Raw genomic sequence first — 19,512 nt, forward strand, 5'->3', positions numbered from 1 at the left:
TCCCTGTCTATGAAAATGAATCATCTGTTGGACAACTTTTTCTCTGAGAAAATGTAGATCTGAGTACAGAATGGCATGTACAGAGTGGATGTGAGAGCAAGTCTAATATCTTAACAAGTGTTATGATATGCGAGAACAGTGGTTCTCAACCTTTATTGCACCACAACCCAATTTTGCAGACCCAAGACTCGTTTAAACAAGTTAATTCTAGGATTGGGGCTGGGAAATCTGATCATGGATCAGCATAGGAGCTTGCTGGTTTTAAAATGCTTACATTTCCAACTCTGCCTCACAGCCCTTTCAGAACTTTGGGCCATGACCCATGGGTTGAGAATCGCTGTGCTAGAACATAACATTTGAAATTGGAGGCAGTTGATGTCTAGGATCAGATAAGTTTTTGGAGTCAGGTTGACCTGGCAGTTGCCAGTTTCAAAATGCTCCTTAGAAATGTTCTTTACTTTAGAAACATGTTCTTTCTTGACTTACAGAGGCGTGTGAATGAGCATTTGTGTTTGAGCCATGTGAGGGGTGATGTGCCGAGGTGATGTGCCAACGTGATGTGCTGACCTCAGACTCCCTCCCTTTCCCCAGCTCTTTGACCTGGTATCCCGGGAGGAGACTCTCCTAAATGTGATGAAGAGCGTTACACGCAACGGTCGCTCCATCATCCTGACGGCCGTGCTGGCCCTCATCCTGGTCTACCTCTTCTCCATTGTGGGCTTCCTCTACCTCAAGGAAGACTTCCGTATGGAGGTGGAGCCACTGTCGAGCACAGGTCAGTACTGCCCAGAAGGGGGCTGAGATATAAAATCGGCCCAAAGAAGTGATTGGGGAAAGAGGCTGTCAGTCACAGATTGACATGAAGGTGGCCAATGGGTAGGAGGATATGCCAACCGACCAAACACCATGACCTCACCTACCTGGCGTTGCCATGGCACATTGCTCCCATAACTTCTGGTCCATAGTCCTTGACGAAGTCATGTGTTTCGATGGTCAAAGATAGATGAGAAGTCAGTGGTGTGCTATTTTTTAGAAGAACTTTTATATTCTTTGATCTTCTCTAGTATTTACTGTGTGTGTCTGTGTCTGAGTGTCTGTGTGTGTTACTGTTCATCTTTCCTACCCAGCTAGTGTTTATATATGGGGAAGTCTGAAGGTTTGATCAGACTCTGACCAGGCGATACCAGTGATCAGAGTATCTGGCTCTTTAATTCTTTGATTCTTTAGGTATCGTCCCTACTGTGTCTACTACTTGGGGAAGATGGACACATTCTCCCTGTGTTCATGCCACTTTCACTTGCTGCATATGCAGTTCCTTTATGTAACAGAGTTGGTTGTATGAATATAATGTCTGCTGGTAGGAGCTATAAGAAGCTCAAGGGTTGCAGTTTTTAATCTGGTGAGACTTGAGAGGCTGATTCCCAGATGCTCCCATTTGATTGGTGGATCAGGTGCAGCCTGCCTGTAGATCTGTTGTGTAACATGCCAGCTCTAGTGATTGGTGGGTGGAAGAGAAGTCCCGCCCCTCACAGGCTGTCAGTCAAGGTCAGCCTGCCAGACATAAGTGTGATGGAAACCGAAATGCAGGTTGTAAGGGAGTGGCTGATCAGTCCAGTTACAGAAGAAGTACATTGGGACCAAGTATTAAGAATATACGAATGGCTGCAGTATTTTTGGTGATGTTGGCTGTAATGAATCAAGGATTTCTTAATAATGCTTTACAGGGTATTGTTCGCACTGGCCTGCTACCATCACAGTAGAAGTTCTGTGAAGTTTAATCTCATGTGTGTCCTTCAGGTCACGAAGGGCACGCTCTGGGTTCACAGCATTTATGAGCGAGACCGGCTCTCCCAGGGCGGTCGCCATCCCGTGTGAAATCGTGCCACGTAGCCCAGACGGCCGTCTGGTGGAAAGAAATCGCTTTTTCATCAAGGCAATTAAGGAGCCGCTGGGCATCGAACCGTTGTGTGGCTGATCACCGAGCACCAGTTTAATGCTTCGGTAGTTATGCACATGAATGGGGAGGGGGGGGGGGGGTATGCTCTGTCTGGAACTTTCTTTTGATTACACATCAAGAGCTGTTGGCCGCTATGCCTCAGATGTTTACCTCCAGGAGCAGTTTTGCATTGCTAATGCCGCTAACTTGCGGTGGGAGTCGAGACGCCCGTTTATTCAGCCTTTTCGGACCGCCTTTGCCGCAGAAATGAAACCCTTTTTAGGATTTCAGTATTTTATCGCCCAACTGCAGCTAACTAGATGCTGATCGAGCGATACGTGATGGCGTTTTATTCCCAGAATGCATTTTAGCAATGAAAACAAGCCGCAGATTTTTATTCATTTTCAGTGTAATTGAAATGTAATTTCTGAATGAGATGGTAGAAGCAAGCTATGCAGTTCAGGCTGTCACGGACATGCATCTTCAATGAACACTTTGCCTTTCGAAATTCACTATACCCAACTGCAGGACAATTTGTAACATCAGACTAGTGCCCGGGTGCAGTGTAAATATCTCTCCAAAGCTCTCTCAAGTTCTGTGCTGTGAGTCTAGTCCCAGAACACATTGATAGTCCTGTCTGGGCTGGCGTATTTGCTGTGCTCGAACTGGGGGGGGGGGGGGGGTTAATGTGCTGGACTGCATTTGAAGGCCTTCTTGGGAGCTTCTGTCCTGAATCTTACCTGGCAAACTGTCACTTTGCCTGAGGAAATGATTAAGCTGTTTGGTGGTTTTAGAAAGTTATAAAACTGAACCATCATCCATTATTTAAGCTTGGGTAGACAGAATAAGTCACGTAATAATTTAAGTGTCTTGCTGCAGATATGATGACGTTCTGACAGCTTGGGTTCTGGAGAAAAGCTGTCTGGTTTTCCTTTTTCGGTCCATTATTGACAAGCTGCCCGACGCAGCTGGACATGGGTGTAGCTGAAGTGCAGGGCAGTGTCGGGGTGTCTGCGGGATCGCCTGCGAGCCGTTCCGTTCTGTGCTTCATCGTGGTTAGAGCCCAACGGCTTACCCTGACTTTCTCTCGCCGAAGGCAAGAGCTTGGTTCCGAAGGATGGCGCGGCTCCATCTACATGCCTCAAGGAGAACTGCACCGCAGAAGCCCCAGCGTTTGTCGCAGGTGAGTCAGACGCACCGGGCCGGCCGCTCAGGCTCCCCCGGAGGTGCTGGATGCAGGGCTCCCGCAGGGTTTCCTGGAATAGCCCTGCAGCCTGGGGAGGGCATCCGCCTCAGGCTGTACGTGCTTTGGCCCCTGCCGTGCCGCTGCCTCCCGTTAGTCGGGGGCCGTTTGCACTTCACACCCGTCTTCGAAATTTCTGCACCTTAACCTGTTATATTTTGAAGTTGAAAAAACATAAAGTACAGAGCAGAGGTACTCAATTGGTGGCCCGAATTTAGTCTGGACCACACCCAAAATTACGCCATGGTCCACACCAAAAATTATTGTCAGTGTGCCCACCCCCCCCCCCCCCCCCACAAAATTATTGTAGTATTGGGGCCAATGGACCTTGGCTTTGAATTACTGGTGGTAGAATTTGGACCACTGGGGAAAAACCCCTGGTATATAGATACAAGCCTGGCATATAGATGTACATCTGGTGTGTGTGTGTGTGTGTGTGTGTTTGTGTGTTTGTGTGTGGGTGTGTGTGTGTGTGTGTGTGTGTATATATATATATATATATATATATATATATATATATATATATATATGGCTAGTATATAGATGTATGCCTGATATATAGATATACGCCTGGCATATAGATGTATGCCTCGTATAGTGAAATGACCATATCTTTGGACTACCCATCCATCGTTCCATCCATCCATCACCACCTATCTAGCACCAGGATGTGATGAAGCCAGAGCCTATCCAAAGAAATGATTCTGGGGACCACTCTAGATGAGGAGCTAGTCCATTGCACGGATAGTTTTAACATTATTTTGATATCATTTAATTTGGGAGACTGCAGAGACAATTGCGCCAGGGAGCGGAGACGAACTTTGGGTCTTTTTTGTAGCAGCTCGTTAAACGCCGCCGCTCTATTTCGAGAGAGAAGCAGTTGAGGACTAAGGGGTCGATAGACGTAACAGCGGTGAATGGTACGTAACCCAAGTTTAGGCTGAGGAAGACTGTAGCTGGTTCGGTGATGCTGCTGTTATGGTTTGGGCGGGGGGGGGGGGGGGGGGGGGGGCTTGGCTTCTGTTACGAAACACAGATCACTGGATGCGCATCGCTCCACAGAGGGTGACTCACTCGCAGCCAGGCGCCGTTATGTAACCGTGGGAGGGGCCCCGGCATAGCGACGGCCCTGCGTGCTGCTCGGCGTCTCGCCGTGATTCACCTGCTCTGCCCCTCGGCCCTCGCTGCCTGCCGGGCCTCTGCTGACACCCACCCCGGGGGCCACGGGCACGTGAGTGACGCGTGTGGGCAGCCTGCAGATTCTCCCGCTTCCGGCTGCCTCGCTGGCATTCCAAGCCGGGATCGGATGCCTTCAAAAGAGTGGCACCGTCTCTGGCCAGATGGAACATCTGAGTGTGTTTAGTATTAAAATGGTATCGGCATGTCTTCATCCATCCATCCATCTTCGAAACACTTTTCCTGGTCTGGAAAAAGCCCTAGCACAGGGCTAGGGTACACCCTGGATGGGATGCCGGTGTAGTAATAATAATAATAATAATAATAATATAAAACTGCTTTTACAGGAATCAAGCTATAATATTTCTGACAGAGGACTTTATGCCTTTATGACTGGGGGAAATCAAAGTGCATCATGCAGATTTATACCCCCTGACGCACCCCAACCATGCCCCGACACAACCTAACTTTATGTAAGTCGCTCTGGCTAACGGCGTCTGCCAAATACTGTAAATGTAAATGTAAAACTGCACCCCTGACTCCGTCTCCCATGTCAGAGCTATTTAACATGAAATAAAAATCAAGTGAGCTGGGACACCACTGTCCCTGGTACACCAGACCCGCACAGGCCACACACACGGTCATACGCTACGGGATATTGCGAGATGTCGGTTAGCGGCACGGATTGAGGAATATCTGCAGGGAGAGAGAGAGAGAGAGAGAGAGAGAATGCAGGATTCAAGCCCCCCACCCTGTAGGTGTGAAGTGACACCATGCTGCCCTATGGGTGGATGTCTTTATAGAGCATATAGAAATGTTCCCTGGTGTGCTTTGGTCTAAAGGAATAAAGAAACCAAACAAACAAGCAGGGCGATCCCTGCAGGACAGATGGGGCGCAGCGGGAAGGTGGTGCATGGATGGCATGCTCTCCGCCGCACCTCCCACTGAGAGCCCCGGGATCCCAGGCGTGCCTTCCCCTTTCAGTACCACTGCCAGTGGGGGTGTGTCCTTGCCGCCCTCCTGCCTGTAGGTGGCGCCCTTACACCTGAACCACATCTTGGCTCAGCGCCTTTAAATCTCTCCTGTGAGCTGTCGGTATTTATTTTGTCTGAATGAAGTGCTGCTTCAAGAGTGACGCCGGAACTGCGGACCTGCGGATGCCACCGTTTTGACATCTGTTTACACCCCCCACCCCACCCCACCCCACCCCCAGACGAGGATGACGGAAACATGGAGCAGATGTGCGACACCCTGCTGATGTGCATCGTGACCGTGCTGAACCACGGCCTGCGGAATGGAGGAGGCGTGGGCGACATGCTGAGGAAGCCCTCCAAATCCGTGAGTCACAGCACCGGCCCTCTCGCGGGGACCACCGCCAGCCCCCCGCAGTCTCCTGGCACCCCCGCGAGTGTGATTCCATTCCTGGTTCATCCATATCTAGCAACTACTGATCCATTCAGGGTTTGCGCTGATCAGTGAACATATATTATTATTATTATTATTATTATTATTATTATTATCATTAATTATAATGATAATATCTGCACATCACAAAGCATCCTGTCTTGTAACAACCTCGGTTATTTCCACTGCTTTCTGATTGCATATAAATTATTTGCACGGAATTTATTTGATTTTTCATTTATAGGTGGGTGCCATATAATATTCATATTAATATAAATGAATATTCATTTATTTAGAGTATTACAATATTCTGTTTTTCAGGATTTTTTTTGTGTGCTGTATACTTTTTCAGTTTGTTTACTCCATCTATCTGTTTTCTTATTCTTGCTTTCTTTTTGCAGTTTTCTTATTTTTTTTGCGTGTTTCAAATTAAAAGAGGCCACTGCCATTGTCATCTATTATTATGATTTTCAACACGATGGCATTTTTTTGCCACCTTGCGGCTCTGCACTGTAAAATGACGTCAGTGGATCTGGCCGAGTCATTTCTGATCCCCTTGTTTCGGGAGTAGAGCAAAAGTGAGTCGTGGGCGTATCGCGAAACTGCCGCCTGTCGCAGTGACTTCTTCCTCCGGGTTTCGAGGTGAATACTCGTGCCACCGGCCGATCAAATCCACGCCGCTCGTGAGACGTGTGGGAGGCTCTCCGGCAGGCCGCCCACCCACTCGCTCATCCAAGGCCGTGTCAGTCTGCGTTCTCGGCCTGTTTTCAGTTTCTACCTATCTAGGTCATGGCTCACACCTTTTCATTCCCCTCTCACCTGAAATCGCGCGGCCTGCGGACATTAAAAGGTGCACGCCCCCCACCCTGCACCCCCGCTGTTCTAAAGGCACATTTGTTGACAGCTTGTGCTTTTTTTTGTTTGTGTGTGTGTGTATGTGTGGGGGGGGGGAAGGTATGGAGGACAAAGTGGGCTGTTCATTTGCCTCTAACACACCTGTGGGCCCATTTCCCCAGGTCACCGGTGCTTCTGTCTTAACTTGGTCTGAGTGGAGATGGCAGCGTGGGAAACTAGACTAAAAGGAGGAAAAAAGGGCTGTTCTTTAGTAAAGTGTCACAGAGAATACTCTGGGGAACTACTGGCCAGCATCAGAGAAAGGAAGCGGGCGGCTTTATGTGGATTCTTCCAAGAAGAAAATAAAAGTGTACAAATTTATTAATGATTTTGTTATTTAAAAATACATAATATATCTTCCTTGTGCTGGAAAGCTGTGTTTTACCATTTGGCTTCCTTTCCGAAGACGCACAAGATCAGCCCTTGTCTGCGTTATATCTCAGGACGCAAAGTAAAACTTAGACTAAATATAAATGCAAAAAAGCATATTACAAACTAAGCCTGAATTTCCTAAACTGGCAGCAAGCCCCCCGGAGGCAGCCCTGCAGTGAAATTCCTCGCGCAGGAAGTCCGCATCTTGCCGAATGATGCAAGACCCCGGCAGAATGTATTTTTATCCGATGAGTGGGACTGTAGGCGGGCACTGGTGTGAGGGAGCTCGCGGGCGCCACCGGCGCCACCACCGAAAGGCCAGCGCATGCGAGTGGCTTCTCCAACGTCTCTTCACACGCCGGAAGCAGTGATGCATGCGAGCATTGCGCCTCTCGCCGTTAAGCGCACTGGAGTAAACATCTCACTGCAAATCTTTCCTCGGGACCTGGAACACGATTTCTTTCGCCAGCTCGGAAATGGCGATGAGCGTCCTCTCTTCCTCTTGCGTGGGGGTGCCACTCATCTTAACCTTTTGTGGGGGTGGGTCCTGTCAGTCGCCCATGGCCCTGCAAACCCCCCCGTGGGAGATGAAGAATTCCGTTAGGTGCTATGTGATAGATCACTCGCCCCTTAGGGCTCCATGATGTCATCCGTCAGTCGGGGAGTGTGAGCGTGGTTATATGAGCTGAGGATTATCAAGTCAGGCTAAGATCCATGAGTAATCAGTTCCCTAAGGATGGGAGGGGGCTGTTTTGGGCCCTTGAGGGGGTGTCCATACTTCACTGGACCTGTTTTTGTCCTGGTGAGAGAAGCAGCCGATGAGGCCAGCAGTGTGAAAAAGACTCCCTTGTCCTCGTCCATGCAGAGTGGGGCACAGCAGAGAGGAACACTCTCTGAGGGAGTATTCAGTGAGCCCCTGCACCACCCCCCCCCTAGTGATTTCCTCAGATAACCCTCAGTGCCTGCTGTTTGTGAAAATGCACTTCATTGATGCGTACAGAGCACCTTGTCTGGACCCTTTCTGTCAGTGTCCTCTCCAGCCACCTTCTGAGAAAAGACACTTTCTGTCACGGCAGTATTGTACACATCTGTCGATGGACACTTCTCACTATAATCTAACGACTTTCCTAATTCATAGATGAATACGTGAAATGTTACGGAATAGCGGCCTCTTGCTTAACATTAAATTTGGTTAGTGCTAATAGTAATATTGTAACAGCTGCAGTAATATTTTGGACACAGCTGAACAGTCTCAATGTCATACCCACAATCCTTTGCTGCAGTGTTTACTTTAGGGATATTGTGAATTTAATATAGGGTTACATAACATTAAACCTGCTCTCTGGTATGTAATAAATGTATTTCATAAATATTTTAAGGCTAAAGACTAAAATGATCTTACTTTGATATCGTTGCCATGTGAAAGTCCCAGGCCGCGACCAAAAGCCCAGAGTTTGGTCCTGCGCTGGTGTGTCCGTCTGGTACCATGTGAAGACCCGCGGTGTTTGTCCTGACACCGACCTGGAAGACCTGATTCAGCCGAACCGGGCCACTCGCTTACTTACTCACTGCCAAATTCTGCAATCGTCTTCAAAGTCTTGCTATAGTAATATATTAGAACCAGTGTACCTTAACGTCAGTACTGTGTGTTCGTGATTAAGGCGCTGTACTGATAATTGACATAATATCAGTTATAATAACACTTTTGCCATATGATGGCCTGGCATCCCATCTAGAGTACGTGCTGTTTCCATCCCAGCACCGCCTGGGTTTGCCACCCATCTCTGCATGTCCCGGTCCTGGTTGGAGGACAGATGTATGACTGGCTTTTTTATAGATAAACTTCTTTTTAACGATAGAATGAAGCCACAGGTTAGGGGTTAGATTCCAGCTGCCCGATCAGCAGATTGCCGTGGGTGTCACTGGCGAGCGAAGGGGCTCGGATGCTGCGTCTGACACACTCCGTCTGCACAGGAACCCCGGTTTGCTGCCCGCGTGGTCTACGACCTCCTGTTCTTCTTCATCGTCATCATCATCGTGCTCAACCTGATCTTCGGTGTGATCATCGACACTTTCGCCGACCTGAGGAGTGAAAAGCAGCGCAAGGAGGAGATTCTGAAGACCACCTGTTTCATCTGCGGTGGGTACCGAGCTTTTGGGGGGGGGGGGGGCCGCCCTGTAAATCTGAAGTTCGGTTTTATGGTAGCTAACTAAAGTAGAAAGTTGTATACTGGGTTAACTGGGATGATAACGATGTTTGTGGGAGGCACGGCGGCACAGTGGGCTGCCTTGTACCGGGGTTAGTGGTTGAAATCTTACCCCCACTGTGTGTGAAATTTTCATGTTCTGGCCATGTTGAGTTGGTCTCCTCAAAGACATGCAGTTTCGCTAACTTCGAGTCTCCTCTCTGGCTGCGTCTGTGTTATTTGCATGTTCTTGCCATGTCGTTGTGGAGTTTCCTCCAAGTTGTCTGGATTCCCCCCACAATCTAAAGACCTGCTGAGGAGAATTGGTGTGAATGGTGTGTGTACCTTGCAAAAGGTTGGCGCCCCCATCTTGGGTTAATCCCTGCCTTGTGCCCATAGCTTCCAGGATAGACTCCAGACCCCCGCAACCATTTAAATGACAAACGGGTACAGAAAATTGGTGGGTGGAAGGATGGATGAATGGATGGATGGTGTTTTTGTGCCTTGCAATGGACTGGCATCCCATCCAAAGTGTACCCCTACCTTGTGCCTTGTTGCCTGGCATCCTTCCAGGCTCACTCGCTACCCTTGGCAGGAAGATAAGAGGATTATCTGTCTGTTCAGAGAGGCTGTCTGCCTGTTGCAGGATCCTGTTAAGACTGGACTTTTGTAAACCCTTGTTAGCATTTTCACTTACCAGAGCGATCAAAGTTCCCTCCTATGATGCCTGTGTTCTCCCCGCAGGACTGGAAAGAGACAAGTTCGACAACAAGACTGTGTCCTTTGAGGAGCACATCAAGTCAGAGCACAACATGTGGCACTACCTTTACTTCCTGGTGCTGGTGCGAGTCAAGGACCCCACTGAGTACACCGGCCCGGAGAGCTACGTAGCCCAGATGATCAAGGTGTGTTGACTTATTCGACGCATTTTAAATTGGTTTATCGGCCAAAGCCAGATACGGTTTCCTCAGATTTATAATCAGGCCGTGGAAATGGGGAGTGATACATGGAAAAATCAATGCATTTTCAAGACTCTTGCTGAAGTTCAGTCCATAGCCCTACAGCACTAAGACAAGGAGGAGGGTGTAAATAGGAATTCAACTCCTGAAAACATTAATTCAAGCAACTGGGTGCCAAATGATACTACGAGCTGGGTCCATGCCATGCGTGCCAGCTTCGTGTTGGTATAAGTTTGGCAATATGACTGAAGTAAATTTAGACAGACCCAGTTTTATGTGACGTTGCTTTAAGTGAATTAATCCAAGTTTTTGGTACCACATGAATTGTGTAATTTGTTTTTTTTTAAGTTTGTTTGGATTTGTTTTCGAGGAATGTTTGGATGTTCAATTACTGTCTCTGCTTGGTTCCTAATGGCTCAAAATGACATTCACCAGGTAGAGTCCCTTTGTCACTGAACACACAGAGATGTTTTTTGTATTTTGTGATTTTCGGAGATAATTTCCCGGTAACTGTACAAGACTAAGTTTGGGAGCTTGAGGGGTCTAGTGTTACCCCATGCATGTATTGATACAGTATGGTGCACCCCCCCCCCCCCCCCGTTAATATCTGTTAATCTCTTCTTTTAATCAATGGTGGACTTTTCTTGGGTGCCTGACTATAAACAAAAAGCGGATCTCAGGTTCATGCAGGACGTGTTACCCAGCATACGAGATCAGCTGGCAGTGGTTACCTATGGGCTTCCCCTTCATCCACTGTGTTACAGTAATTATATTATCATCCTGTTTAAAATGGATGCTTGTATGATATTTACATTAGCCATTTGCCAAAGAGTTTGGGCTCCTTAATGGTTTGTGTTTCCCCATGAGCCCTACTTTGTGTCCAGGTCGACTTAGTATCTTCTCTTGGCAGGTCAGTAGTAGGGGTAGTAATAGTAATGGTGGTGGTATTAGTAGGAGTAGGAGGAGTAGTAGTAGTGGTGATGGTAGTAGTAGTAGGGGGTAGTAATAGTAGTAATAGCAGCTGCAGCACTTTATTGATCCTGAAGGAAATTCCAAAAGGTTACAGCAGCTGACACAAAAAGTGACATCACTGTATATACCCAAAAGACACAATACAATAATACTAAATTCCAAAGTGCAAAAAAAAAAAAAAGTATGCAGACATTTAAATACCATACTATTCGAGGGGGCTGGCAACTGAGAGGGGGTCAGGGGGGCACTTATTGTAGTTCTTGATGGCCACTGGGAGACCTTAGACAGTGCTCACTGGAGCAGCACAGCTGTGTGAGTCTATTGCTGATTGTGCTTCTCTATTTGACCAGGGTGTGATGCAGGGGGTGTGAGGCATTGGAGCAAATCTTCTAGTGTCTTAAACATCAACCCATCATTTGAACATAACAGAACTCTTTGTATTCCTTGTACAGTTATTCTCATTCAGTCTGTTTCCTGAAGTAAGTGATGTTAGCATATCACGACGGTAATGCGAACATAGGAGGCTAAAAATGCCCGTAATGGGGGTGAATCATACACTTTCCCATGCATAGAGGACCCCACCCCCACCCCCAGATGGTTTTGACGCTTTCGGTGTCATGGGGGCGCTCATGCAGTTACGCTCCATGCCTTCGTTATCCTGAAACGCAAGAGGTGCTCTGGCAAGTCGTATTGTGAGCTGCTAATTGCGGGATCCTGTTTCACTTCCCGATTTGCTTTGGGGCTGCCGTGTGGACCGGATGTCCGTGCCGCTTGGGTGGCGAGAAGCTCAGCGTCCCGGAGACGTCGATACGGTGTTCTGAGCCTGAGGCGACTCTCTGCGGTTCGCAAACACAGGAACAATGGGTCTGTTAGCGTGCCATGCAGAAAATATGTGGCGCTCAAATGGATTGAGTTTCTGTACCAGGGTGGGTCGCGCATAGATGGGAACAACCCTGGGATAATGATTTTGACTTAAATTAATATTTGCCAATCCTCGTTCATTCAGGAAGTGGCAAAATGTAGAAAATAATAGATGGCTGTACTGTGGCTAGTACGCAGTGAACCGTGATGTTGTTTAGTGAAAGCTACCGTACAACATGAGAGTGTGCGCGCGTGCGTGTGTGTACCCTGTGTTTACCACCGTTTCTTGTTGCCGGGGGGTGCAAAGCACTCAGTGCTGTGTTTCCCTAACAGGGAGTGTCTAAGTTTTGCATGAGAGGCATGATGGGGGGGGGGGGGGGGGGGGGGGGGGGGGCTGCTTTGCTCCACCACCCGGGAGACCGTTGTGTAAGGGGCATGACTGCAGCTCCGCGCTGAGTCACCCCCCCGGGAGCCGGTCGGGGGGGTTCGTTCACACTACCTGTGCTTTAATTATCCCCGACAGGCTGGCCCTGCTCGATCCGCATGCAGCGTTCCTGTTACGCAACCCTTTCACTCGGGTGCAGACAGTCCCGCTGGCACCTTCTAGCCCCTCGCATGGCGCACTTTCAGCACGTTCCCATAGCAACGCTGCCCTCCCGTATAGGTAGGGTTTAAAGATAGACGCGGCTTATGGCGTAAGGATGCACGGACACCGTTTTCCCGATGGCCGGAAAAGAGAGTCTGCCCACCCTGGGCGTGACGGGGGGGGAGTCCCTTCAGGGCTGAGGACGCAAACCCTCTCCACGCAGGGAAATAACGAACGATTTCAATAAGTCTGGAGCGTGTGATGTAGCCAGGGTCGGACGCCTCAGAGGTCATTTCTGATAAACGAATTTAGCCGCCATTGTCAAGCCAGAAAACCACATCCACAATGAGCGACGGCAAAACGGAACATTGCTGCCTAGAGATATGTGCATTTATCGCAGTGGATTCACGGCGAAAGCGAAACTGGGAAAATGCTTACAAAACACAGCCTTTGATTCTCATGAGAATTTACACGCGTGTACGAGGTGAATGGGAGACTCGCTTCAGCGCAAATTTGCCAGGCCCCGCTGCAGCCTTAACGAGGTTGTCGCCTCACCCATCCCACACCGCGCTTACAGAAGTGCTGCCCATGATCTCTCTCCTCTAACACACCTATGGTTAATGCTCCATTGGCAGCAGCCCGGGATGCACCTGAGTGCACGTCGACACCGCCTCTGGTGACCCCCCCAGCTTCCAAGCAGCCTGCAGCACGTACTAGGCTATGAATTCACTCTAAGCAGAGATGCATTTTAATTGTGTTGATTTTTTGTTTGTTTGTTTGTTTAATGCCTAAAGCAGCGGATTTGTCGAGGTGTAGAGTTTGAGAGTAACTCTCATCCTGATTAAGATTGGGCAAGGCTGCGGATCTACATCACATTAAACTACGGCTTAATTAACGTCTCGCAAACAGCGAGATGAGGGGGACACTACAGGGGACACTAATGACGTAATCAAGACTCCAATAATGTTTATTTACTTGATTCAGTCAAAATGTTGAAGCTGAAAATTCACTTATGTCCTCATTGTTTTCCCCAAGAATCTGCCTACAGTGTTTGTCATATTGACCTATTCCTATTCAGACCCCATTGTGGATTAAATCGTTTGATTTAATGTACATCAGTAAATACAGTATTTCCACTTGTATTTTGCTAATATTTAAGGGGTTAGGACTTGGAGAGATGTGTGGGTCAGTGTCGTTGTTTATTCTGTATAGACTGGAGAACAGGTATTTTTGCACATAAATTTTAAAAGGAGAGGTTTTCATTAAAAGGACTTGTTTTTCATTTTTCTCACACAAAATGATGTTTTGAGCTGCTCTCTGCCCCCCCCCCCCTTCTCACCCCACCCCCCGCTGATCCCAAGGCCTGGCCTGAAAATTAGCGCGTCGCCCCTGAGCTGCGAGGGTAAAATGGCTCGATTCATTGGCTTTCAGCTGCCACAGGCTGTGCCCTGTTCCCGCTCCCTTCCTGCAGCAGCCCATCGCGGCCGCCTTCTCCCGTTCACTCTCCTGTTTCTGCGGCCACTGAAAACCAGTTTTAATGGGATGAGCAGCCTTCCCGTCCCTCCTGCTCTTAGTTCATTGTTTCAACCTGTAGCCCTGAATGCAACCAGCCATATATTTCAGTGGGTATTTCTGATTCTTCAGCACAGAGAGCCTGAAAACTGAAAGTGGATCCTCTTCGAGAACTTATTTCAACTGCTGTTTTAAAGGCCTCGAGAACCTTGATAGTCTAAATGGCACAAAATAAATAAAGTGCATAGGTACTAACACCACAGCCACAGTCAGGTTTGTTTATTTGTTGTTGTTTTGCTTATGTTGCCTCAGCGCTGAATTCCAGTGTTTCCAGTAGCAAATTTAGATGTTTCCAGTGTCCTTTTGTCTGGCTCTGTCCTGCTATGGAGAAGCCGGATGGTTGATCTGTGAGATCTGACGCGAGTCTCTGTTCTCGTCAGCCGAATGGAGAGCTTGTCCCCGTCCAGTATGCAGCGGGGAGGGGGGTGCGGAACGGTGCCAGCAGCAGTCTTGGTGGCTGTGAGCCATGTGACCTCACCACGGGGACTGGGGGCGGGGGGGGGATGTTGGTCTTCTTTCCACCCCCGCAGTGTGTGGCCCAGACGACTCGGGAGAGGGACTGGGCGATTAAGACATCATTGGCTCAGAGCGCCGGTGGTAATTCTGGTCGACACGAGACACCCCAAAAGGTGCACGTGACGCCGCTAATGCTAAAGTGACCGCAGCAAAGTGGCTCCAGATGGCGGTACTGCGTGAAGAAGTTCTAACTGAGGATGCGAATACTGAGGATGGAAGTGATGAAGGACAGCGGGCCGTCACACCTCAGTCAGGTGTCCCCATCTGAGTAAAAGTGACAGTCAGCGATCCTGCCTGGGAATTCCAGTGTACCAGCAGCTTTCCTGTTTAATCCCCCAACTCTCTATGGAGATAAATTTAACATCAAAAGTAATGGTGCCTAACTGTTATGAAATAGAATGTCGTGTGATTTTATGAAACACAAATCCATGTTCAGAGTTAGAAACGTAGAAATACCTGTGGCTGCTGCCTAAAGTTTTACGAGTACAGTCCTCATGTTCCAATTACGAATCCTAGTTTAACGGTTTACGACGTTTATGGTGCGATTACGAATGGCAGTTCATGCATTTGCACTACATGTAAAAAAAACATTAGTTACATGAAGAAAGTTACATTTGCCACTGGCGGAAAAAAATCTTTTGAATGAATATAATTAATTGTTTTGGAAAAACTGTGTAATGAATTAATGATTGAAATCCTGGATATCTAAATTAGTTTCATTGATATGCCAACAAAATATACTGCTTACAGTTTACGTTAACAGTATTGTAAATACTGTAAGGAGGTGATTAGTAAGTGTGGGCTACTTACGTTCGTACATAAGGGGCTACAAACTGTCTAAACTACTCTCATAAAATAAGAATCTGTGTGACCTGTGAACTCGAGTTGGAGACAGAGGCCACAGAATCTTCCCCTACAGGTAAAGTTAGGGATTTACAAATATGATTTCCGATTTACAGTTCAATTTTTCCGTACGATCATTTTAGATGTAAATCTGTTTCCGTTCTTTCTCTCCGCCATGTTCAGGAGAAGAATCTGGACTGGTTTCCTCGCATGCGGGCGATGTCCCTGGTAAGCAGCGAGGGTGATAGCGAGCAGAACGAGATCCGCATGCTGCAGGAGAAGCTGGAGAGCACGGTGGGCCTGGTGACGCAGCTGTCGGGCCAGCTGGCTGAGCTCAAGGAGCAGGTGAGTCACGGAATACCCCCATATGTCACGGCAGGTCACCCTAATCTTTTGGGTTTACCACTCCTGCGATCCTGCAGTAGCTCGAATCCAGGGCAAGACGATGAAATAAACTTTAAAACTTCTACCAATGCAACTCAAGCTAAGAGATGTACTTGCAGTGCTAACAGGGAACTTTTTGGGGTAGGGGGTCCTTGTCCCTCCCCTGGCCTGTACACATTACCGCTGCCCCTCTCCATCTATTAAGCACCAGCACAGTCTGCCGTCTCTTACTTTCCCAATGTTAAATTACTATTGGCCTGATTAATTGCAAGCTCCCCTTCAACCCCGGACTCCACCCAATCTGAGTCTCTGGCGCTCATGGTGCGTATGCAAACTCGAGGAGCCCTTCTAATGGTGCTTTGCCGCTTACATACAGGAACCAAGCCCTACCTGTATGGCGGAGAGTGACTAGTTACAGCACGATCCCAGCTCGCTTCGGTTTTCCACTGCAGGAGGGTCGGCTCGGTAAAGGCGATGCAGGGTTTGGAAAGCGACAGTGTCGTAAAACCCAAGGGAGGCTGTCAGTATGCGGTACAGCGCAGTTCTTGGTGGCAGTGGAAAAGCACCGTAAGCCTGTGAGGGAGCGCAACGGAGGGGTTTAGGCTGCGGATTCCTGGTCAAGCGTGGTCACAAAGTATTTCTGCGTATGTGGATAGTTAATTATGTAGCGCCAACGTCTTGTGTCTGTGAACCTTCTCTTAACCTCTGTGGCCAAGTATCTGAGGGCAAACTCTGAAGATTTCTCCCCCCCCCCCCCCCCCAACCCAACCCCACCCACAGATGACAGAGCAGCGGAAGAACAAGCAGAGGATGGGTTTCCTGGGGCCTCCAGTGGCCAACCACCAGGTCTCGGCCCACTGAAGAACAATCCCCCCTCTCCTTTAAGGGGGAACTCCCCTGACATGACTGTCAAGGCCCAGGGCACACTGAGAGCAGGTGACTTGGCACGTAGTGGTGGACAGTCCTATTGGATACTCTCTCTTTATATGTATTACTGACCTCCTGTAACACACACACAGACACACCTACCATGGGATGGCAATCATATTAGGACATGTCTGGATGAAAGGCAAAGAAGATATAGTGTGCTGGTGTCTCAAGGAATCCTGCGCCCTTCTTTTCAGCATTACCCATGTTTCCTACCATTTCTTGTATGTATCTGTCTTTGTTTTATAGCAGTGTTGAATTGGGTCCAAAATTGGTTGAGGGCTGGACTCCAGGCGATTCTGACCTGCAGGGGAATCATTTTATCCTCTTGACCGGAAATTTTCTGGGTTTTTAAAAGAATAACATTCTTAACATTCTTTCTCTTATGGCTGAAATGTTGGTTAGCGGAGTACTTTCGGGTATGATCTCCACGTTTAGATCAGAGCGAATCGGCAACGTGGTCTGACACACCAGCCACAGCATGAAGAAGCTGGCTGCCAGCTACGCTGCTCAGAGATGGTGTCAGGCGAGCTGGGAGGACTGGGATGACTGGTCGATGGGTGTCATCACAGCCTAGCGACATGGAGTTTTTTCAGACAGCGAGTCCATCAAGCAGGGCAACACCAACAAGCCCGTCAGACACTTCTTTTGCTTTTGGCCAAGTACTTCTTTCTCCTGGATGAATTTGGAAGTTCGAGAAATCCATAAGAATGCCAGTCGCATGTTCTACGGTCCTGTCTTCAGTCATGCACCACGGCACATTTTACCCCATTGGTATTCTAGTTTTGTGTAATGTGCCTTCTCAGTAAAATGAGCTGTACATTGTTCATAAAATAACATTAATATGTATATTTAGACTGAGATGTATATTTAATGGAATTTACTTGAATTACGGAAGGCTGTGTATTACAGAAAAAAACCGTGGTGGGAGCAAAGAATTTCTCTGGAGATATTTTGGTCGACGGACGATCGGAACAGACTGTCCTGTGAGGGCTCACTGAATCGCGGCTGTGGGCACCTGGGGGGGTGGGGAAGGCGCTGGTAGTGCCTGTGTTCTCACTGTAGTCTTTTTCGCACGCAACCCACTCATATTGCCCTCTACTTACATACGGTCGCCGGGACGTAAGGCAGGTTTACTCAAGTGTGACGTGGAATGTACCTTAAGAGGGACCCCCCACCACCTAACCTCTCCGGAGTCACCCACAAATCTCATTTTAAAATATGACTGTTTCAGCCGTCACTCGCCTAATGAATGCCCCCCCACCCCCGACACGCACGGACACGTTGTTCCAGTAAGGGAACTGAAGCTGGTCATTGTCACACGAACCACAGCAGCAAATAGTGAGAACATAGTTTTCCCCGGCATCCAATACTTATAAAACAATCTAAACTTTTTCTGTGCTGTCAGATTAATATTTTAAAAAAATAAAGTGTTCTGATAACAATTGTACATGTGTTTAATACGTCTTCTGTGTCTAGAATGTGAGATATTCCTGCATTTTTTACGAATTATAAGTGGACTGTTAACTAAAGTTCGATCAGTAAAAGCCATTTGATTTGAATGTGTGGCTGAATGGATAAAAACGCTTAATGCGTGTAGCACTTTGTCTTATCTTTGTGTGTGTGTGTGTGCGCGCGCGCTTCCGTGCAACGCTGGTGTAAAATTATTTTCTATCACCGCCAACCTTAAAGCATGTTAAACGGGGCAGGAGGACTGGACCCTCCTAGGACTGCACCCCATCTTCCTGGGACAGACCTCCATCGACACCCTGAAAGTCCTCAGCTCACCAAAATGCAAAGGTGGCAATGACTGGATAGAAGAATTTAGGATCCTTAATTTAGGATCGCAGTATATCCTAATGCCGGCATGTGTGATGTGATTAATGTACTGTAGACGTACATAAAGTGGACCGTTTTTATTTAGCCGAGCTCAATTTTCCGACTTTTCTTAAGTATGCCGAGGTCCCTGCTCGTATCCGGAGACGTAATACCCTATTTTTACAGAAATAAATGGCGGCGTTGGGGAAATCCGTAATGACAGCTGTTAAAGCGTTTAAGGGCGGCGGCAGTTATGTCAGCAGGGAGCGCGCGAGCGCCCGCGTGAGCGTGCGTTTTGTAAACACTCCCTACTGCGCGTGGCAGATGTCGGCGGCGTAAACAGACCAATCCTAATATATCCCACCCCCGCCCGATCTCGTGATGAGTCACATGACTCATTCGGTCACGCCAAACGTTCCGGTGGTCAGACGTATTGTCAGTCACGCTCCTCACGTGATGACTGGTGTGGCCCACAAGCTGGAGTCCGTGTGACAGTGTGTTTCCCATGCGCTCTCCGGTTCCTAATAGGTGTTAGTGGGTGCTGCCTTACCTTGGGCTCTTATGTCTCCTAATGGGGGTGGGGCTGATACCCAGTGCCTAGCAGGCTGCATGTCTGCAAAATTGGTCCATTTAGTAGGTATTTGTGTTTCCTCCTAACATGCCTCCCAAATACAAAGCCATCAATCAGTCAATCAATCAATCAAATCTAACCTAGTGGTTACCAGGTGGCAGAAGCCAGCTACGTATTATTGAATAAGATCCTTGAACAATTTTTCCCTACAGCCTGGCAGATATTATCTTTGGAATCGCCTGGAACTCCTGCCTTATTTTCTTGTATCTGCATATGTGAATAGTTAATTATT

At 48.1% G+C, this 19,512-nt stretch overlaps 1 protein-coding gene across 1 annotated transcript in view; it reads left to right on the forward strand.

Annotated features, from left to right (window-relative positions):
• The window catches only part of itpr2 (inositol 1,4,5-trisphosphate receptor, type 2), an 86,413-nt gene extending 69,500 nt beyond the window's left edge, over positions 1–16,913 (forward strand). The window contains 7 exon segments of the mRNA XM_049007394.1: positions 592–775; positions 3,033–3,119; positions 5,569–5,693; positions 9,000–9,165; positions 9,956–10,116; positions 15,704–15,865; positions 16,685–16,913. Of these exon segments, the coding sequence (XP_048863351.1) occupies positions 592–775; positions 3,033–3,119; positions 5,569–5,693; positions 9,000–9,165; positions 9,956–10,116; positions 15,704–15,865; positions 16,685–16,765 (966 nt within the window). The 3' untranslated portion in view covers positions 16,766–16,913.
• Positions 16,914–19,512: the final 2,599 nt, after the last annotated feature.

The sequence above is a fragment of the Brienomyrus brachyistius genome, chromosome 3 (assembly GCF_023856365.1).
Source record: "Brienomyrus brachyistius isolate T26 chromosome 3, BBRACH_0.4, whole genome shotgun sequence".
Taxonomy (NCBI): Eukaryota; Metazoa; Chordata; class Actinopteri; order Osteoglossiformes; family Mormyridae; genus Brienomyrus; species Brienomyrus brachyistius.